At 45.9% G+C, this 19,580-nt stretch overlaps 1 protein-coding gene across 1 annotated transcript in view; it reads right to left on the bottom strand.

Moving 5' to 3' along the window:
• The window catches only part of OTOA (otoancorin), a 112,843-nt gene that overhangs the window by 67,270 nt on the left and 25,993 nt on the right, over positions 1 to 19,580 (bottom strand). The window contains exons 6-8 of the mRNA XM_089674777.1: positions 8,970 to 9,093; positions 3,182 to 3,397; positions 2,932 to 3,099 (exon numbers count right to left, since the gene is read on the bottom strand). Of these exons, the coding sequence (XP_089530903.1) occupies positions 2,932 to 3,099; positions 3,182 to 3,397; positions 8,970 to 9,093 (508 nt within the window). The remainder of the gene's footprint in view (positions 1 to 2,931; positions 3,100 to 3,181; positions 3,398 to 8,969; positions 9,094 to 19,580) is intronic.

Raw genomic sequence — 19,580 nt, 5'->3', positions numbered from 1 at the left:
CCATGCCTTCTCCAGACTCTTTCATGTCTGTCACATGTGCTCAGGGTGAACCTGCTCTCATCAGTGAAAGGCACAGGGTGGATCTGCCAATTTTGGTGTTCAATGGCAAATGCCAATCAAGCTCTATGGTGGCTGGCAATGAGAACAGGGCTCACTAGAGCACGTCGGGCCCTCAGGCCACCCTCATGAAGTCTGTTTCTGATTGTTTGGTCAGAGACATTCATATCAGTGGCCTGCTAAAGGTCATTTTGTAGGGCTTTGGCAATGCTCATCCTGTTTCTCCTTGCAAAAAGGAGTAGATACCGGTCCTACTGATGGGTTAAGGAACTTCTACGGCCCTGTCCAGCTCTGCAAGAGTAACTGCCAGTCTCCTGGAATCTCCTCCATGCTCTTGAGACTGTGCTGGGAGACACAGCAAACCTTCTGGCAATGGTACGTATTGATGTGCCATTCTGGAGGAGTTGGACTGCCTGTGCAACCTCTGTAAGGACCAGGTATCGCCTCATGCTACCAGTAGTGACACTGACCCTAGCCAAATGCAAAACTAGTGAAAAACAGTCAGAGAAGATGAGTAGGGAAAAAATATGTCAGTGGCCTCCACCTGTAAAACCATTCCTGTTTTGGAGGTTGTCTCATTGTTGCCCATCTAGTGCACCTGTTGTTAATTTTATTAACACCAAAGCAGCTGAAATTGATTAACAATTTAACTAAACTGACCAGATTAATATCCCAAGAGTTTAACTGACTCAATGCTATACTCTGATTAAAAAGTGTTCCTTTAATTTTTTTTGAGCAGTGTATATTTTTTTTAAGGGTGACACAGGAATTATAGTTACCATACTGTCAGTTCCTTCCCTCAAAATACATGTATATGGGATTCAGGCTAAAAGAAAGACTGGGACACTCAGGCCTGGAGATGGGAAGGTTATGAAGGATGGATTTAAAGTAATATTAAACCTTCAGTTCTGTACGCACTTTCAGCAGCTGATTTATTATTTTATTGACTATGCAGCTTATTTTTTTTAATTACTACTTATGTTTCAGTTTAAACTGGTGCCATGATCACTGTCCCAGGTTTCCTTGTATTAAAGTGGTTCCTTCCTCTTGCAGTGTCTTATAGAGTCACCCTTGCACGCAGGGACTAGTGTTGTGTCTCCCTACACTGTATGCATCAACAGAAACACACAGCCCTGTAGTCTAGTACAAGTTTTCTGAACACTAAGAGAAAAAAAGGTGACAGGGGAGGGACCTCCAGCAGATTGACAGCCTCAGCTCTGTTCCTGTGAGCAGTGTCTAGAGGGGTGTGTCTCTTTCCTCCAATCAGCTCTCAGAACTCTCCTCATTGATCTCTGCAAAGAGAAATTTCATCTCTCAGCCCCCTTTTTTCTGAACTCCCAGATAAGCTTTAAAATACAGCACTTTGAATGGATGTAGAGAAAAAAAAACTACAGATAAACAGGTACAACATATGTAGGAGGATTTGTTTCATCTCTGTGTATCACCTGAGGCCAGTCACTTCAATGGGTATATGTAGGGGTTTACAACCTCTTTAACTCTGTTCACAAAATACCTCATTTAACTAATACCTTCCAGGTTCCAGTGGGGTCTAAAAGGCTTTCATGGTACAGGATCCCAAAAGAGGGAACAAGCCCATGTTTGGAATTGGTCTAAACATAAGCAATTACTTATTTGCATGCTATGTGAATTGACATCATTAGGGAAGGGGCTGCAAGCTTGTGTCCTTGCCATAGGGATACTAACCTGCATGCTTTGTGTGATGGTCTTGTTTTGCAGAACATGCATTCCACATAGGCAACCATTGCAATGTTTTGCTATCTCAACCCTGAGAAATATGAAGCGGCAACCTTGACGGTACCAAGTTTTAGGCAATTTGTGGGTGTCATGCCAGAACCAGAAAAGAAGATATGAAGTCACAGGCACTCCAGATAAATCATGCGTATTACTGATTTATTGTGAAAATGTTGTCACATTGACGGGGTCCCATCCTCAAAACAGGGGCGGACTGACCCTCAGTAGGGGGCCCCATGAGATGCCCCTGGTACCTTTTTCATAGGTTTTTTTGAGTTTGGGCAAGGACACAGCGGCCCCATGATCCCCTATTGCCCGGGGGTCCCATGAGTTGTCAGTCCGTCCCTGCCTCAAAGCAACATGTATCGCCTTGTAGAAGGATCCCTGCAAAGCCTGGAAATGTTGGCATTCTTCTGACTGATATGACTCTGTTTTCACAATAAGTGGTACACATTTATCTGGAGTGCTGGTGACTTTGTATCTTCTTCTGCAGAGAATATGACATTCACTATTTTAAAAACAGGCTCAATTTTACAGTAAGCACCTTTTCCCTATTGAAGAACAAATGTAACCAAATATCACAAAATGTATTTTTTCACCTGGCAAATGTTTAGCAAATGTACTGTATCGTGAATGTATGGCAGATCTGCTAGCGAACCTTTTATAAAAATATGTCCCCTCTCTTTTGCTACAGGGCGGTTTCAGTTTTCCAATAAAGTGGAAAACCCCTCTCTAATTATGTCAGGGGGAAAGGGATAAAAAGAAATAGAGGTGTGTTTATAAAAAAAAATGGCATAACTGCATGTAAATTTAAGGCTATATTATGTACAGATGGAATGTGTGAATGGAGAAAATACTGTATTATGGCCACTAGATGGCACTGGTTATAATAAGAAATAAGCATGCTCTTCATCTCCATCTATTGGCCATCATGCAGTATTTTCCCAATTTGCACATTCCATCTGCAGAGAATATTTTATTTTTCCCTATTCAAGCAGAGCAAGTTTACATGGAGTTTTAATAGATGAACAGCAATGCAAATGCCTTACAAATACACCCCTCAGAGACTTACTTTTCAAATTCTCTGATTTGAGCCTATCTAATCTAAAATGGTTGGGATACCTTGCTAAGAATGCTTTCTTGCTGTGCTGGTGAAATTCCTGGTGCATGCTGGGAAAGTCCATTTTTCAGAGCCAGTAAAAGCTCCCGTGAGTTCATCTCATAAAATAAGTCTGCACTGACACCAGTCACCAGTTCTCCAAGCTGGCTTATGTTGGAATATGTTAAGTTCTAAGAAACATAAGAAATAAAAACCATATTGTCATCATACCACTGTGGAAGGTCTTCTTTCTAGAAGATGTTTGAGGGTTACCTTTTCAGATTGGAGAAACTTTTTGGTCAAGATCATGATCTGGCTCTTGGTCCACCCGGAGACTTGCTGCAAGGTTAGGATAGCACCCTGCACAGCTTCTGGTGACAGTGATTCCAGAATGGATATGGATAGGCCTACCACAGCATCCGAGAGTGATCCCAGACTGTCATTCAGGGTCTGATTGATGGTGGCAATATGCACGAGCCTAGCTTTCAGCTGCAAAGGGCAGACAGTTATTTTTATTACAAACATTAAATTTATTACCTGAAATACACTAAACATTCTGTTATAATAGTAATAAACAAAACCTATTTTCAAGCAGTAGTAGATGTTAATTTTCCGACTTGTAAATCTTTTATCTTTATGCATGATTAATGTATTTTTTTAAACTTTAAATTATTTCTGTGTTGCAATTACACCATCTGAATGCTTGTTTCTACCTACAATGTGACCTAATGTGGTAATAAACCCAAAAGCAAAAATGTATTGTATTGCTGCTCACCAATTCTTAGATGTGATGGCTTCAGTTTAGATTAGCTTTTTTTTTTAATTTTCTTTCCTTTATATATATATATATATATATATATATATATATGCCATTAGTATTACTTTATGCGGCTGCAGGGAGAATGACTTGGAGAGAAAACACTTTACAGTACCTGAAGACAGTAACAGCTGCCCTTGCACTGCAGGGGTTAACTGCTCATTTATACCTAGGGGACCAAGAAAATCAGGATTACTTACCTAATGCTCTGCTCCTGCAGGCTCCTCTGCACTGCTACAGCGGCTCCTCTGCACTGCTACAGCGGCCCTTGCAGTCTCCTCCCCCTTACGTTTTGGCAGTATAAAGTACTCTGACATCATCAAGACTGATGCAGAGCCCATAACGTTGCACTGAATGTGAGGTCGCCGAGGGGCAGTCCACTGCCAGAAAAGAGGGGAGCGCTGTTTGCCAAGGGAGTGAAGGATCAGGTAAGTAAAATTGCTTTTCTGACCCCTAGACTAAACAAGTAGTTAACCCCTGCAGTGGGGCTGTAAGTATTCCCATAGGTGAGTTTTATTTACTCCTTAGTTCACTTTATTTACTCCATAGTTCACTTTATAGGCTACATTCACCTTTTTTCTTTTTTTCTGAAATCCAGCTCCTCTATGTATCAATATACCATTAATGTACCTCTGTTGCAGAAAAATAAAAGCTTTCTTTGGCTTTGAGAACAAGGCCTTGCCTTAACCTTTGCTTTATTTCTTAGAAAGCTTCATGACTTTCTGGTATGTAGATTTAGGACAGAGAAGCCAGTAAGACCCAGGAAGCAGTTTACCACCTAATCGCATTAGCAAACACACCCTGCACTGACCTAATTAAAACACACACCCTTCATCCATCAATTATTTTTTCTCAGCATCCCCGGCATTTGCCCAGCTTCCTATCAGACAGGCTCAGGCCGCATACTAAGCTACCTAGGGCTGCATGCAGCCCACAGGACACCCCTGATGTAGTGCAAGGGCCTGCCTGATTGGATACAGGGTGATTGGATAGATGGTGTGTTTCTCCTATTATATAGCTTTGGTAAATATAAAGGAGACTGTACAGAGATTGTATAGTGTATGGCCAAATTTATAAACCTAACATTACCTAAATGCGCTTTCAGTGTCATTAATTGTTAGCGGCACACCAAACACAAAAGCAAACACACATTTTTCCACATGAAAAAACAAGTGACAAACGCAGCAAAACACGCAGTAAAAAACATGCAACTCGCATCACACCAAATAGTCCCATGAGGTACTTTGCCACGTGTAGTGCAGCCTACTGAAATCAACGAGCTGCCCTATGGGTGTCACTGGAAAAACCAGCCCAAAAACATGCGCTCATGCTACTTTAGGTGTGAATGGGGCCTGAAAGTGAAATTGGTTTGTTTACAACAATGAGGCTCCATTCACATCTGTGTGTTTCTGAATGCATGGCAATCTGCACAGAAAATGCACGCTTTGCCATGGGTTTCAGAAACACGCAGCAAATGTGCATCATGTTTGTGTTGTCATTACATCTTAAAGGCGCCCCAAGTGTGGCAAACGCACTAAAAACTGTGGTATTGCACCGTGCTCTGCTCCCAAAAAAAAGCTTTGGAGCTTTTCTGGGGCAATTGTTGTGTGTAGGGCAGAACGTTCAGCTCAACAGGTTGCCCAATACGTGATGAGTGAAAACACTCCAAAACACCCAAAACAAACGCATTTGAGAACATGAGTTTTCACTACGTGGTGATGTGAACAGGGTCTTACAACTGAGTCTCTCTGTCCACTTCCTTCTATGTACTTGTATAAAGATGGCCATACACTATGAAACCTGATTGTACAATCTCTGTACAATTTCCTTTAGAGTTACCAGAACTATGAAATAGGAGGACACACCTGAACAGTCCATTCAATTTGTATCAAATCAGACAGGTCCTTGTACTACATAGCTGATGGGAAATCTAAAGGAGATTATACAATTAGACTGGTGGAAGGTGGTATTGTAATGAGGGAGGTGTGCTCCAGAGTGGCGAACAAGTCCTCTTCTGTGAGGCAACAAGGAAGTGAAGGCTTCTGGGAGATGGCCTACAGGATGTGAATGCTGAGAGATGATCTACAGGAAGTGATAGAATCTGAAAATCAATTAAAAAATTCAAATAAACTGACAAGATTTTAAACCTCCTGTGGATAAGGTAAGTGAGTGAAAAGCACACTGGGATATCTGGGCCAGAAATGGCATTGGAAAACACTTTTATTTATTATGAAAAGTGAAATTCTGCCAGAAAAGGTGAACTTATCCTTTAACCACTTGAGCTCCTGAGGATTTACCCCCCTTAATGACCAGGCCTCTTTTTGCTATTCGGCGCTGCACTAATTCAACTGATAATTGCGCGGTCATGCAATGCTGCACCCAAACAAAATTTACGTCCTTTTTTTCACACAAATAGAGCTTTCTTTCGGTGTAATTTGATCACCTGTGCGCTTTTTATTTTTCACGCTATAAACAAAAAAAGGCCAAAAATTTTGAAGAAAAACAATATTTTTTACTTTCAGCTATAAAAAATATATAGTAAACTCGAAGTTGGTTATAAATTTAGGCCAAAATGTATTCTGCTACATGTTTTTGGTAAAAAAAATTCCAATAAGTGTATATTGATTGCTTTGTGTGGAAGTTATAGCGTCTACAAACTATGGTGTAAATACTGCAATTTACGCCATTTTTCTGCTATACAGCGCTGTGCTAGTTTAACGGACAATTGCGCGGTCATGCAATACGGTACATAAATGAAATTTACATCCTTTTTTTCCCCACAAATTGAGCTTTCCTTCGGTGGTATTTGATCGCCTGTGCGGTTTTTATTTTTTGCGCTATAAAAAAAAAGGCTGACAATTTTGAGGAAAAAAAAACAATATTTTGGACTTTTTGCTATAAAACATGTCCAGTAAAAAAAAATGCAAAAATCAAATTTAGTCATAAATTTCTGCCAAAATGCATTCTGCAACATGTCTTTGCTAAAAAAAATCCCAATACGTGTAAATTAATTGGTTTGCATGAAACTTATAGCGTTTACAAATGGCGGGAAAGATACTGGAATTTTTATTTATACTAATAATGGCGCCGATCAGCGACGTTTGGCGGCAATCAGCGACATATGGCGGCGACCAGCGACTTATGGCAGGACTGCGGGACAGCGGCAGACATTTTGACACTGGGGGGGGAACTGACTTGGGGTCACTGACATCCCCAGTGACACCAATACAGTGAAAAAAAACCACTGAAACTGTACTAATGTCACTGGGGAGGAAGGGGTTAACATTTTTAGAATTTGCAGTGTAAGGGGAGTGTTTTACTAGGGGGCGGGGGTGTGTACTGGACGGGGGGAGGGACGGGGGAGCTGATCGAGGGAGGGAAACTCTGCAGCTTCTCACAAGCTGTCAGAGAACTGACACAGAACAGGGCTGTGTGTAAACAATGCAGCCCTGCTCTGTGTTAGCGATCACCGGCAATCGCGGGAAAACAACCGGTAAAAACCGGCCGTGACCCACCCGCTGCTGACACCCGCGGGACAGGTAGGGCGGGCGCGCGCCTCCTACCTGTTTTGAAGGCAGCCGTTTTAAAGCGTGCTTTTGCCTACGAGCGCTGCCCTGCCACCGTTTATATGCGGTGGCTGGGCAGCAAGTGGTTAACACCTTCCTGCCCGCCTATAGCAGATTGATGGCTGGGCGGGACACTCCTTGTTGTGACTGGGTGTCATATGACGTCCTGTCAAAACGAGCCGCTCACGCAGCCACGGGGCCACGCAGTGGCGCGATCTGTCACCGTCTGTGTCCATGGGACACAGCCGATGATATATCAGTACACCGGCCCATTGCCAGTATCATGTGACCGCTGTGACCAATCACAGCAGATCACATGTCAATTGTATACAATGGATGGCTTCCTGTCATGCCATCCATTGTATATAATTGTGTTGTTAGCTGTGACTGGTCAAGCAGTCATATGATACATACAGGGCCAATCACAGCCCATCTGTATCATGTGATCAGCTTGGCCCAATCACAGCTAATCACAACAAAAGACTGAATGAATCAGTTTCATTCAGTAACAATGATTGCAAATCTCAATGATATACATTGGTATTAGCAATCATGTGTTAAAAAAAAAAAATCCTGATCACTTGCCCAGAGTAGTTCAATGTTACTATGGTAACATTGTATTGCTTTGTTCACAGTGTGCTGAAAAATAAAATATTAAAAAATGAACAAATGTAATAAAAAATAAAAAAATAGAAACATTTGAAAAAAAAAAATACAGATTCAATAATTATTATTATTTTCACCAAAGAAATGTAGCAGAATACATTTTGACCTAAATTTATGAAGAAATGTAATTTCTTTGCAAAATTTTATAACAGAAACAAATAAAAGTGCTTTTTTTTTCAAACGTTTCAGGTGTTTTTTGTTTTATTTATCAAAAAATAATAGACTCAATGGTGATTAAATACCACCAAAGAAAGCTCTATTTATGTGAAAAAAATTATAAAAATTTCATATGGGTACAATGTTGCATGACCGCGCAATTTTCTTTCAAAGTGAGACAGCGCTGAAAGCTGAAAATTGTCCTGGGCAGGAAGGGGGTAAAAGTGGCCAATATTGAAGTGATTAAACCCCAACCCCATTCACAATTTATTTTTTTGTGGTGTATAGAGCAGGGAACAGTTAAACATATAAAGCCATTTATAACTCTGCCCCAAGTTACATCACCAATCTTGTCTCTAAATATCACCCAAACCGTACTCTCCGCTCCTCGCAAGACCTCCTACTCTCTAGCTCCCTTGTCTCCTCCTCCCATGCTCGTCTCCAGGACTTCTCCACAGCTTTCCCCATCCTCTGGAACTCTCTACCCCAATTTATCAGACTATCGCCTACTCTGCTCAATTTTAGGCGATCTTTGAAAACCTATCTCTTCAGGGAAGCCTATCCTGCCCTCAACTAATACTGGAATCTTCTACTTTTCCAACCAGTCCATCCCCCACAGTTACTACCTTTTGTACCACTAGCCCCTCCTTCCTAGATTGTAAGCTTCAAGGAGCAGGGCCCTCAAATCCCTCTTGTATTGATCTGTATTGTTGCTGTATTGTCTCCCGTTATATTGTAAAGCGCTGAGCAAACTGTTGGCGCTATATAAAACCTGTGTAATAATAATAATAATAAATCTGTCATAACCTGAGAGCCTTTGGGAATATTGTAGATTTAATACGTGACGTTAGTCTACCTTCTGTACATCAGCATGGAAGCCCCTCAGCTGGTTGCACTTGATCATCTGATGAAGTAAGGCTTTTGCAACTGATGAATCAATATCTTGAATATCATCATAGAAGCAGACCAGTAAACCCAGTCTGTAATCAACAGTGAGAAAACAACTATTATTATCATCCATATACAAATAGAGACTGATACTTATACCTGGCAAGCTCTAAAATCATCTTAAAAGAAATCTCTGGTAACAGCATATATGTTCATTATATACTATCAGCATTGTAATAGCAATACAAACATTTGTTAAATATTGAAAATCCAAGATAAGCTTACTTGAAAACTCTCCTTTCATTTGTCTTCAGGTCATCTCTTTCCACAACTTCCTGTATTCCCTGCATGCTTTGCATCTTCCCCTCTGCTGTTTACTTTTAATTTCTAAGGACTAAATATTCCATGGTGCTTTTTTGCCTGCAAACAGTGAGTTCTGTACTGACTCCGCCTCCTTAAACTCCTCCTCTCAGCACCCCTAGTTTAGAAGGCAGGCTCTGTAAAATGTGTGACACAGCAGTACCTACTTACAGGGCATAGAGACAATGTGTCACACGATTCAAGCAAATGTGTGGGGATCTTCAAAAGTGAGTTTACATACATAAGGATTAATCAGATTAACAGGCGTAGGCTGCAAATAATTGAAATATAATGTGGAAATGCATCTATGATTATATATTTTGGCCATAGATAAGCTTTAAACAATATCAAAGAAAATTAAGTTATCAACCTCACCTGATGTGAGTACAGTATATTTTCAGGATAAAATGTCTGCAATTCAGCTAGTGCTATATAACCCATTATGAATGTAGCCGAATTAGCTATTAGCTTTAATTTCATAAAGTAGTATTAAGACCAAAACCAAAACCATAATATATTTCAGTTTACCAATCATTTGATGTGGTGGCTGTATTTGTTTTCTTTTTTTAGTCTGTTTTCACCTGGTGATCTAGCCAGTAACACGCATCCCAGTCTCAGTCCGTAGGGTTCAATATTGAGTTGGCCCACCCTTTGCAGCTATATCAGCTTCAACTCTTCTGGGAAAGCTGTGCACAGGGTTTTTGAGTGTGTCTATGGGAATGTTTGACCATTCTTCCAGAAGCGCATTTGTGAGGTCAGGCACTGATGTTGGACGAGAAGGCCTGGCTCGCAGTCTCCACTCTAATTCATCCCAAAGGTGTTCTATCAGGTTGAGGTCAGGGCTCTGTGCAGGCCAGTCAAGTTCCTCCACCCCAAACTCACTCATCCATGTCTTTATGGACCTTGTTTGTGCACTGGTGCCACTGTGGCCATGGAGGTGATTGGGACACCTAAATCCAATGATTTGGAGGAGTGTACCAATACTTTTTGCATATAGTGTATATGCAGATTGGATGCGGTTTGGACCGCATCCAATCTGCATGCCATGTGAAATAACATTGTTTCCTATGGTGCTTGTTCACATACACTACATTGCCAAAAGTATTGGGACGCCCCTCCAAATCATTGGATTCAGGTGTTCCAATTACCTTCATGGCCACAGGTGTATAAAATCAAACACCTAAGCATGCAGACTGCTTCTACAAACATTTGTGAAAGAATGGGTCACTCTTAGGAGTTCAGTGAATTCAAGCGTGGTATTGTGCTAGGTTGCCACCTGTGCAATAAGTACATCCGGGAAATTTCCTCGCTACTAAATATTTCACAGTCATCTGTTAGTGGTATTATAACAAAGTGGAAGCAACTGGGAACAACAGCAACTCGTAAAAGGCCACGTAAAATGACAAAGTGTGGTCAGCATGTGCTGAAGCGTACAGTGCGCAGAAGTTGCCAACTGTCTACAGAGTTAATAGCTAAAGACCTCCATCTTCAAGTGGCCTTCAGATTAGCATAACAACAGTGTGTAGAGAGCTTCATGGAATTGGTTTCCATGGACGAGTAGCTGCATCCAAGCCAGCAAGCCACCACTGTACTCTAGAGCAGTGGAGACGTGTTCTCTGGAATGACCAATCATGCTTCTCTATAGACAAAAAGGTGCAGCGCTAATAATGAAAAGGTGAAATGTCAACATACACTCAGTTTCAAGAGTAGAAAGATGAGGACATTAGATCATATATTCATCACAAAAATAAATTTGATGTTCAATCTAGTGTCCACAAACATATAAAAGGATGTGATGTGCCAATTCTGCCAGGTCTCCTTTGCCAATCAGAGTGAATGATCCAAAAGTGAGCAGGAAATAAATTAAATGCGCACTCACCAGAAGTGCGTTTAAAATACGCATGAAAGAAGTTTCCTTTCTCATCAGGTACATCTAGGTTCTCCACACTCAGGTAAAGCTGCGCTCCCTCTTCCTCACTGGTCATCCATCCTGGTCAGGTTTCCTGGTTCATCAGACACTCATACACCTCTGGAGTCCCTCCTTAAACTTGGTACTGCGAAAGGGTGGCGCTCATAAAGAGCCCAATAAAGGACATCACATAGCGTGATACTGCATAAAGCACTTTATTCCAGAAGTAATGATGTAATATAAAAATAAAATACTGACCGCAATCATAGAAGAATAGCCACCAGCGGTGGTTAAGATGTCCAGGTGCTGTAGCCCCCCTGACATGTTTCGTGCTATGCACGTTCTCAAAGGGTACAGGGCTTACAGAGCCCTGTAAGCCCTGTACCCTTTGTAAGCCCTGTACCCTTTGAGAACGTGCATAGCACGAAACGCGTCAGAGGGGGCTACAGCACCTGTACATCTTAATCACGGCTGGTGGCTATTCTTCTATGATTGCGGTCAGTATTTTATTTTTATATTACATCATTACTTCTGGAATAAAGTGCTTTATGCAGTATCACGCTATGTGATGTCCCTTATTGGGCTCTTTATGAGCGCCACCCTTTCGCAGTACCAAGTTTAAGGAGGGACTCCAGAGGTGTATGAGTGTCTGATGAACCAAGGAACCTGACCAGGATGGATGACCAGTGAGGACCAGGGAGCGCAGCTTTACCTGAGTGTGGAGAACCTAGATGTACCTGATGAGAAAGGAAACTTCTTTCATGCGTATTTTAAACGCACTTCTGGTGAGTGCGCATTTAATTTATTTCCTGCTCACTTTTGGATCATTCACTCTGATTGGCAAAGGAGACCTGGCAGAATTGGCACATCACATCCTTTTATATGTTTGTGGACACTAGATTGAACATCAAATTTATTTTTGTGATGAATATATGATCTAATGTCCTCATCTTTCTACTCTTGAAACTGAGTGTATGTTGACATTTCACCTTTTCATTATTAGCGCTGCACCTTTTTCTCTATATATTATCTTGGAAGGTTATGTTGGTTACCTTTTTTGGTGTTCTAGCGGCTTGTACCAAATTTTCATTACAGTAAGTGCTCACTACACAACTCGTTTCTAGTTTTGCATCTACCAAAATCATGCTTCTCTGTCTGGATATCCGATGGATGTGTCTGGGTTTAGTGGTTGCCAGGAGAACAGTATTTGTCTGACTGCATTGTGCCAAGTGTAAAGGTTGGTGGAGAGGGGAAAATGGTGTGGGGTTTTTTTCAGGGGTTGAGCTTGGCCCCTTAGTTCCAGTGAAGGGAACTCTTAAAGAGTCAGCATACCAAGACATTCCAACTTTGTGGGAACAGTTTGGGGATGGCCCCTTCCTGTTCCAACATGACTGCACACCAGTGCACAAAGCAAGGCCCATAAAGACATAGTTGAGTGAGTTTGGGGTGGAGGAACTTGACTGGCCTGCACAGAGTCCTGACCTCAACCCGATAGAACACCTTTGGGATGAATTAGAGCTGAGACTGCAAGCCAGGCCTTCTCGTCTGACATCAGTGCCTGAACTCACAAATGCACTTCTGGAAGAATGGTCAAACATTCCCATAGATACACTCCTAAACCTTGTGGATAGCCTTCCCAGAAGAGTTGAAGCTGTTATTACTGAAAAGGATCGGCCAACTCAATATTGAACCCTACGGACTAAGACTGGGTTGCCATTAAATTTCATGTGCATGTAAAGGCAGGCGTCCCAATACTTTTGGCAATATAGTGTATATCTGGTGCATTGGCGGTGCTGATTCAGTGTGGTTTGAAAAAAAGTAATGTACAATTTCTTAGCAGTACCTTCATTTTCAGGTGTGGATTACAGGCAATTGACTTCTATGGGAACCATTTCTAAACCGCACACATGTGAACTGGATAAAATCCTGCCATAATCCTGTTCTGAACCTGATTTAAACCTGACATGAACCGCTGAACAACTACTGTATCAATTAGATGTGAAACCTGAGCTTTAATCAAAACCGCACATGTGTGAATCAACTCTTAGAGTGTCCCCACTCCGGATGATGGAGAAACAGAGACACTTTGGATAGCAACCTTGTCAGTCTGGGGAGAGGGGAGTGTTAGATGTACTAGCAGATTTAGATACATTAACAAATTGAAGCCAATCATCAAGTAATATTTTATAAGCAGTTACAGCAAACAATTTTTTCCTTTTCTGATAAAAGTTTTACACAAATAAACAAATAAAAGCTGATCACTGTAAGCACCCCTATCAGTGTTAAATGGTTTGTCGCATCTCTGTAAACTGATACATTCTGTTGGCGAGCTTGTACTTTTGAAAAGCAACAGACTTACTGGCTAGATCACCAGGTGAAAATAGGAGAAAGAAAGTCTAAAAAAGAAACTGTAGCCATCACATCTAAGAAATGGTAAACTGCTATATAATAAATGTTTCATTTTGGGTTTATTACTGCTTTAAGATTGGCTTTACAATTAGATACAACAGGCTTATACTTACAGGCAACATAGCCAATTTTTTTATATAAGTTAGTTTTAGGTCACACTTTTTCCCCATGATCAATAGAAATTGGGTTCCCATGTAAACGTATTTAAACATTATCACAATATTCTAAGAGAGGTTAGGACTACTAAAACAACAAAGATGTTCTGTGTAAACCAACTTAGTCTAGGTTCACACCTATGCGTTTTCTGTAGTGTTTTGCAGAAACACACAGCAGTCCATTTAACATGATTTCCTATGGGACATGTTCATATCTAAGCATTTTCACCTGGTGTGGTTTTTGGAAAGAGTCAGAAACTTTTTAAAACGGAAAACGTTGCATTTTTGGTTCTGTAGACTTCAATGGAGATGCTGCAGAAAAGCATGTAGTGTGTTTTTGATGCATTTTTGATGCATTTTGAATTTTATTTTGCCCAGCAACTAGTTGAAAAAAACAAAACGCATGTGCAAAAACGCAAATCGCACCACAAAAATCACTGCAGAAATGGATCAAACGCAAAAAGCATAGGTGTGAACCTAGCCTTACAGCCTCAAAGAGCCAATTACTACTATGGTCGACTGTATGGGGCAGCTCTGTATCTCAGGTGGGGAAATATGCCAGCGGTTTTCATTATATGGCCTCAAGTGTCTGTGTGCATGAGACCTAAAAGAGATCATCCTTGCAATGGGGCATTGCAGTGGGCAACAAAGGATGGGCACCTACAGGTTCCAATGATGGAAATGCAGAACTGCGCGGCATGCAGGAGATGTTATGAGAACTAGAAGACTGACTTAACTGCTCTTTAGGTGTTCTAGTTTGCTTTCACTTCATTATGTACAAAAACCATTTTACATTTCCACTTTGATTCACATCCCATTTTTCCTTCCATGATCTGCTCATTGAACTTCTAATATAATTATTCAACTTTTTTTTATAACAAAAGAAAAAAGCATATCCAGTGTTTTTTGAAAAGATGTTAAAGGCTGAATAGTGTTGTCAGAGGTTTTGTATGATCTGTGTGGAAGCCCCTGGTCACATTCTGTACTAGTTCTCTAAGTGTATGATCCAGTACTGAATATGTTCTATTTTTGGATGTGCGTGTTTTTCATATTCATGTATTACAGTGTAAACTCTTGTCTCAAAGCAAAGCTGTGGCTAGAGCTCTGTCACAAGAAATCCACTGAAACAATAGACAATGAAGCTTATCCTGTAATTAATTTTTTCACTGTACTAGTTACTAGACTTGATGATTGCACTAATCTAACAATGATAACTAAGGCTGGCCATAGACATAGGCTGTGCAGACACAGTTGTACCACCCATCAGCACTAGAGATGAGCGAATCGAATTTGGCAAAGTGGAATTCGTTTCGAATATTAGGAAAATTTCGATTCGCGCCGAATCCGAAAATTAGCAGACTTCGGATGCGCAAATCGAAATTTTTCCAAAAATGGCGGCGACATGTGCGGCGACGGAGCAGGGATCTCTGGGAAGGCGCGCAGACAAGGCGCGCTGACCCATAATGCATTCATTCATGACATGTGATCGCATTAGCCAATCAGCAGCCAGCCAGCCAGCACTGTGTAATGGTCGAGCTATAAATTGCGGCCATTTTAGAATTCTCCATTAGCCTCCAGTCATTCAAGAGAGACAGACCTGTCTGTATTGAGGGACAGAGTTAGGGCCACAGAATCGTTACTTAGGGACACAGAACCGTTACTTAGGGACACAGAACCGTTACTTAGGGACACAGAACCGTTACTTAGGGACACAGAACCGTTACTTAGGGACACAGAATTGTTACTCAGGGACAGACACAGAATTGTTACTCAGGGACAGACACAGAATTGTTACTGAGGGACACAGAATTGTTACTGAGTGTCAGGGCTCCCAGGTATGACCAGAGGTGTGTGACTGAAGCAGGGAAACGCAGACCTCAGATATGTTATAAACAATATAATTTATTAACACTAACAGTACAAACATAAACGCAGTGCAATACTAAAACATAATACAGTGCAAACAAACCAAACCAAACCACCCACAGATAACAGTATATACAAGCAAGCGTCGTCAGGCAGGCCGGGTCAATATCAATTGGGCAGGTAGGTACAGGGGGAGCAAGCGGAGAATAGTCGGGGTCACAGGCCAGGTTCAGCAGGTAGCAAGCAGCATAGTACAGAGGGTCAGACAGAGGAATGGTCAGGGTCACAAGCCAGGATCAGAGCAGGAGAAGTCAGCAAAGGAACAGAAACAGGATGCAGGACAGATACAGGGCCCAGGACAAACACAACACCAAGGCAGAGTCTGCAAGTCTGGCCATCCCTTAAATACCCCAGCATCATCAGTTCCAGGTGTTAGCTGGCTGAAAGGTTGAGTCTCTGATTGCTGGGAGCACCCGCTGGCCAGCCCTGGTACTGCAGATCAAAAGGCAGGTGAGTCCCACCATTGCTGGCCAGTCCATTCCTAACAGTACCCCCCCCCTCAAGGAGCGGCCTCAGGACGCTCCAAACAGTCCTAGCTGGGCAAAATGTTCCACCGCCCGGGTCTGGCAACTGGCGGGATATCAAAGACTGGCACACCGGGCAGGACTCCGGGCAGCGGCACACCGGGCTGGACTCCGGGCAGAGGCACATCGAGCAGAGGCACATCGAGCAGAGGCACACCGGGCAGAGGCACATCGGGCAGAGGCACATCGGGCAGGACTCCGGGCAGAGGCACATCGGGCAGGACTCCGGGCAGAGGCACACCGGGCAGAGGCACATCGGGCAGGACTCCGGGCAGAGGCACATCGGGCAGGACTCCGGGCAGAGGCACATCGGGCAGGATTCCGGGCAGAGGCACATCGGGCAGGATTCCGGGCAGAGGTACATCGGGCAGGACTCCGGGCAGAGGCACATCGGATTACCAGGCGAAGCGGCAGGCAGCGGGCCACCAGGCGGAGCGGCAGGCACCGGGCCCCCGGGCGGGGCGGCAGGCACCTGGCCCCCGGGCGGGGCGGCAGGCACCGGGCCCCCGGGCGGGGCAGCAGGCACCGGGCCCCCGGGCGGGGCAGCAGGCACCGGGCCCCCGGGCGGAGCAGCAGGCACCGGGCCCCCGGGCGGGGCAGCAGGCACCGGGCCCCCGGGCGGAGCAGCAGGCACCGGGCCCCCGGGCGGAGCAGCAGGCACCGGGCCCCCGGGCGGGGCAGCAGGCACCGGGCCCCCGGGCGGAGCAGCAGGCACCGGGCCCCCGGGCGGAGCAGCAGGCACCGGGCCCCCGGGCGGGGCAGCAGGCACCGGGCCCCCGGGCGGAGCAGCAGGCACCGGGCCCCCGGGCGGAGCAGCAGGCACCGGGCCCCCAGTCGGGGCGACAGGCACCGGACCCCCAGGCGGGGCGACAGGCACCGGGCCCCCAGGCGGGGCGACAGGCACCGGGCCCCCAGGCGGGGCGACAGGCATCGGGCCCCCAGGCGGGGCGACAGGCATCGGGCCCCCAGGCGGGGCGACAGGCATCGGGCCCCCAGGCGGAGCGGCGGGCGCCGGACCCCCAGGCGGAGCGACAGGTCTCGGGCCCTCAGGCGGAGCGGCGGGCGCCGGACCCCCAGATGGAGCGATAGGTCTCGGGCCCTCAGGCGGAGCGGCGGGCGCCGGACCCCCAGCTGGAGCGACAGGTCTCGGGCCCTCAGGCGGAGCGGCGGGCGCCGGACCCCCAGGCGGAGCAACAGGTCTCGGGCCCCCAGGCGGAGCGGCGGGCGCCGGACCCCCAGGCGGAGCGACAGGTCTCGGGCCCTCAGGCGGAGCGGCGGGCGCCGGACCCCCAGGCGGAGCGACAGGTCTCGGGCCCTCAGGCGGAGCGGCGGGCGCCGGACCCCCAGATGGAGTGACAGGTCTCGGGCCCTCAAGCGGAGTGGCAGGTGCCGGACCCCCAGGCGGAGCGACAGGTCTCGGGCCCTTAGGCGGAACGACAGGTCTCGGGCCCCCAGGCGGGGCGGCGGGCACCGAGTCACCAGGCACAACAGTGGGCTCCGAGTCAACTGGGATGACCGCTGGCACTGGGTCAGACATTGGATCGTCTGGCTGGACAGCGGGCATCGGGTCACCAGGCATCAGGTCATTTGGCTCGACAGCGGGCACCGCGTCATCTGGCAAGGCAGTGGGCTCCGAGTCAACTGGTATGACCGCGGGCACTGGGTCAGACATTGGATCGTCTGACTGGACAGCGGGCACTGGGTCACCAGGCATCAGGTCATTTGGCTCGACAGCGGGCACCGCGTCATCTGGCAAGGCAGTGGGCTCCGAGTCAACAGGCACGACAGTGAGCACCGGGGCATCAGGTACCGGATTGTCTGGCTCGACAGCGGGCATCGGGTCACCAGGTATGACAGCGGGCACTGGGTCACCAGGCATCAGGTCATTTGGCTTGTCAGCGGGCACCGCGTCATCTGGCAAGGCAGTGGGCTCCGAGTCAACTGGTATGACCGCGGGCACTGGGTCAGACATTGGATCGTCTGACTGGACAGCGGGCACTGGGTCACCAGGCATCAGGTCATTTGGCTCGACAGCGGGCACCGCGTCATCTGGCAAGGCAGTGGGCTCCGAGTCAACAGGCACGACAGTGAGCACCGGGGCATCAGGTACCGGATTGTCTGGCTCGACAGCGGGCATCGGGTCACCAGGTATGACAGCGGGCACTGGGTCGCCAGGCATCAGGTCATCTGGCAAGGCAGTGGGCACCGCGTCACCATGCATTGGATCGTCTGGCTCGACAGCGGGCATCGGGTCACCAGGTATGACAGCGGGCACTGGGTCACCAGGCATCAGGTCATTTGGCTTGCCAGCGGGCACCGCGTCATCTGGCAAGGCAGTGGGCACCGGGTCACCAGGTATGACAGCGGGCTCTGAGTCAATTGGCACGACAGCGGGCACTGGATCAGGTACCGGATCATCTGGATCAACAGCGGGCATCGAGTCAACTGGCCTAATAGGATCGTCGGGCTGGATCAGTTCATCCTGCTGAGTAGCGCATCAGGCTGAATGCAGGCATCAGGCCGAGTAGAGGCATCAGGCCGAGTAGAGGCTTCAGGCCGAGTAGAGGCTTCAGGCCGAGTACAGGCATCAGGCCGAGTACAGGCATCAGGCCGAGTACAGGCATCAGGCCGCGTAGAGGCTTCAGGCCGAGTACAGGCATCAGGCCGAGTACAGGCATCAGGCCGAGGAGAGGCTTCAGGCCGAGGAGAGGCTTCAGGCTGAGGAGAGGCTTCAGGCCGCGTAGAGGCTTCAGGCCGAGTAGAGGCTTCAGGCTGCGTACAGGCATCAGTCTGAACCACGGAAGGCAGGCTCACCAGTTTGGATACTGGCAGGATGGTATTGGTTGGAAAGAATTTTCGCTTTTTTCTGGTTTTAACTACTGGAGCACTGCAAGTAAACGCAGGTCTGCAAACGAATGGAGCAGCTGGAGACAGAGAAGAACTGGAGGATGGAACAGGAGAGGGAGCAGTTGCTACAGAGGGCTTTTTTACAGGGTTAAAGGCAGGATAGGTGCAGCGAGTGGGAACAGGGTACTGACATGCGGTAGATAGCCAAGTATACTGGGCTGTAACTGGAGGAGCTGGTGGGAATACAGGAGTAGAGTTAGAAGCAGGACTGGGTCTTTGTAAGCTGACTGAGGCTGGGTGCAACAAATCTGTCCATGTCTGCAGTAGGGGTTGAACAAAGCTGAGTTTACACAAAGTCTGTCTGGTCAATGATTGCACTGCGTTTATACAATCTCTCAGTGTCTGTGGTGAACATGTGGAATAACGCTCCAGAAAGTAACCCACATCAT

The sequence above is a fragment of the Staurois parvus genome, unplaced genomic scaffold (genome assembly GCF_062004578.1).
Source record: "Staurois parvus isolate SC_StPar_1 unplaced genomic scaffold, SC_StPar_1.0 ptg000152l, whole genome shotgun sequence".
Classification (NCBI taxonomy): Eukaryota; Metazoa; Chordata; class Amphibia; order Anura; family Ranidae; genus Staurois; species Staurois parvus.
This window is presented reverse-complemented; position numbering and strand designations above follow the sequence as displayed.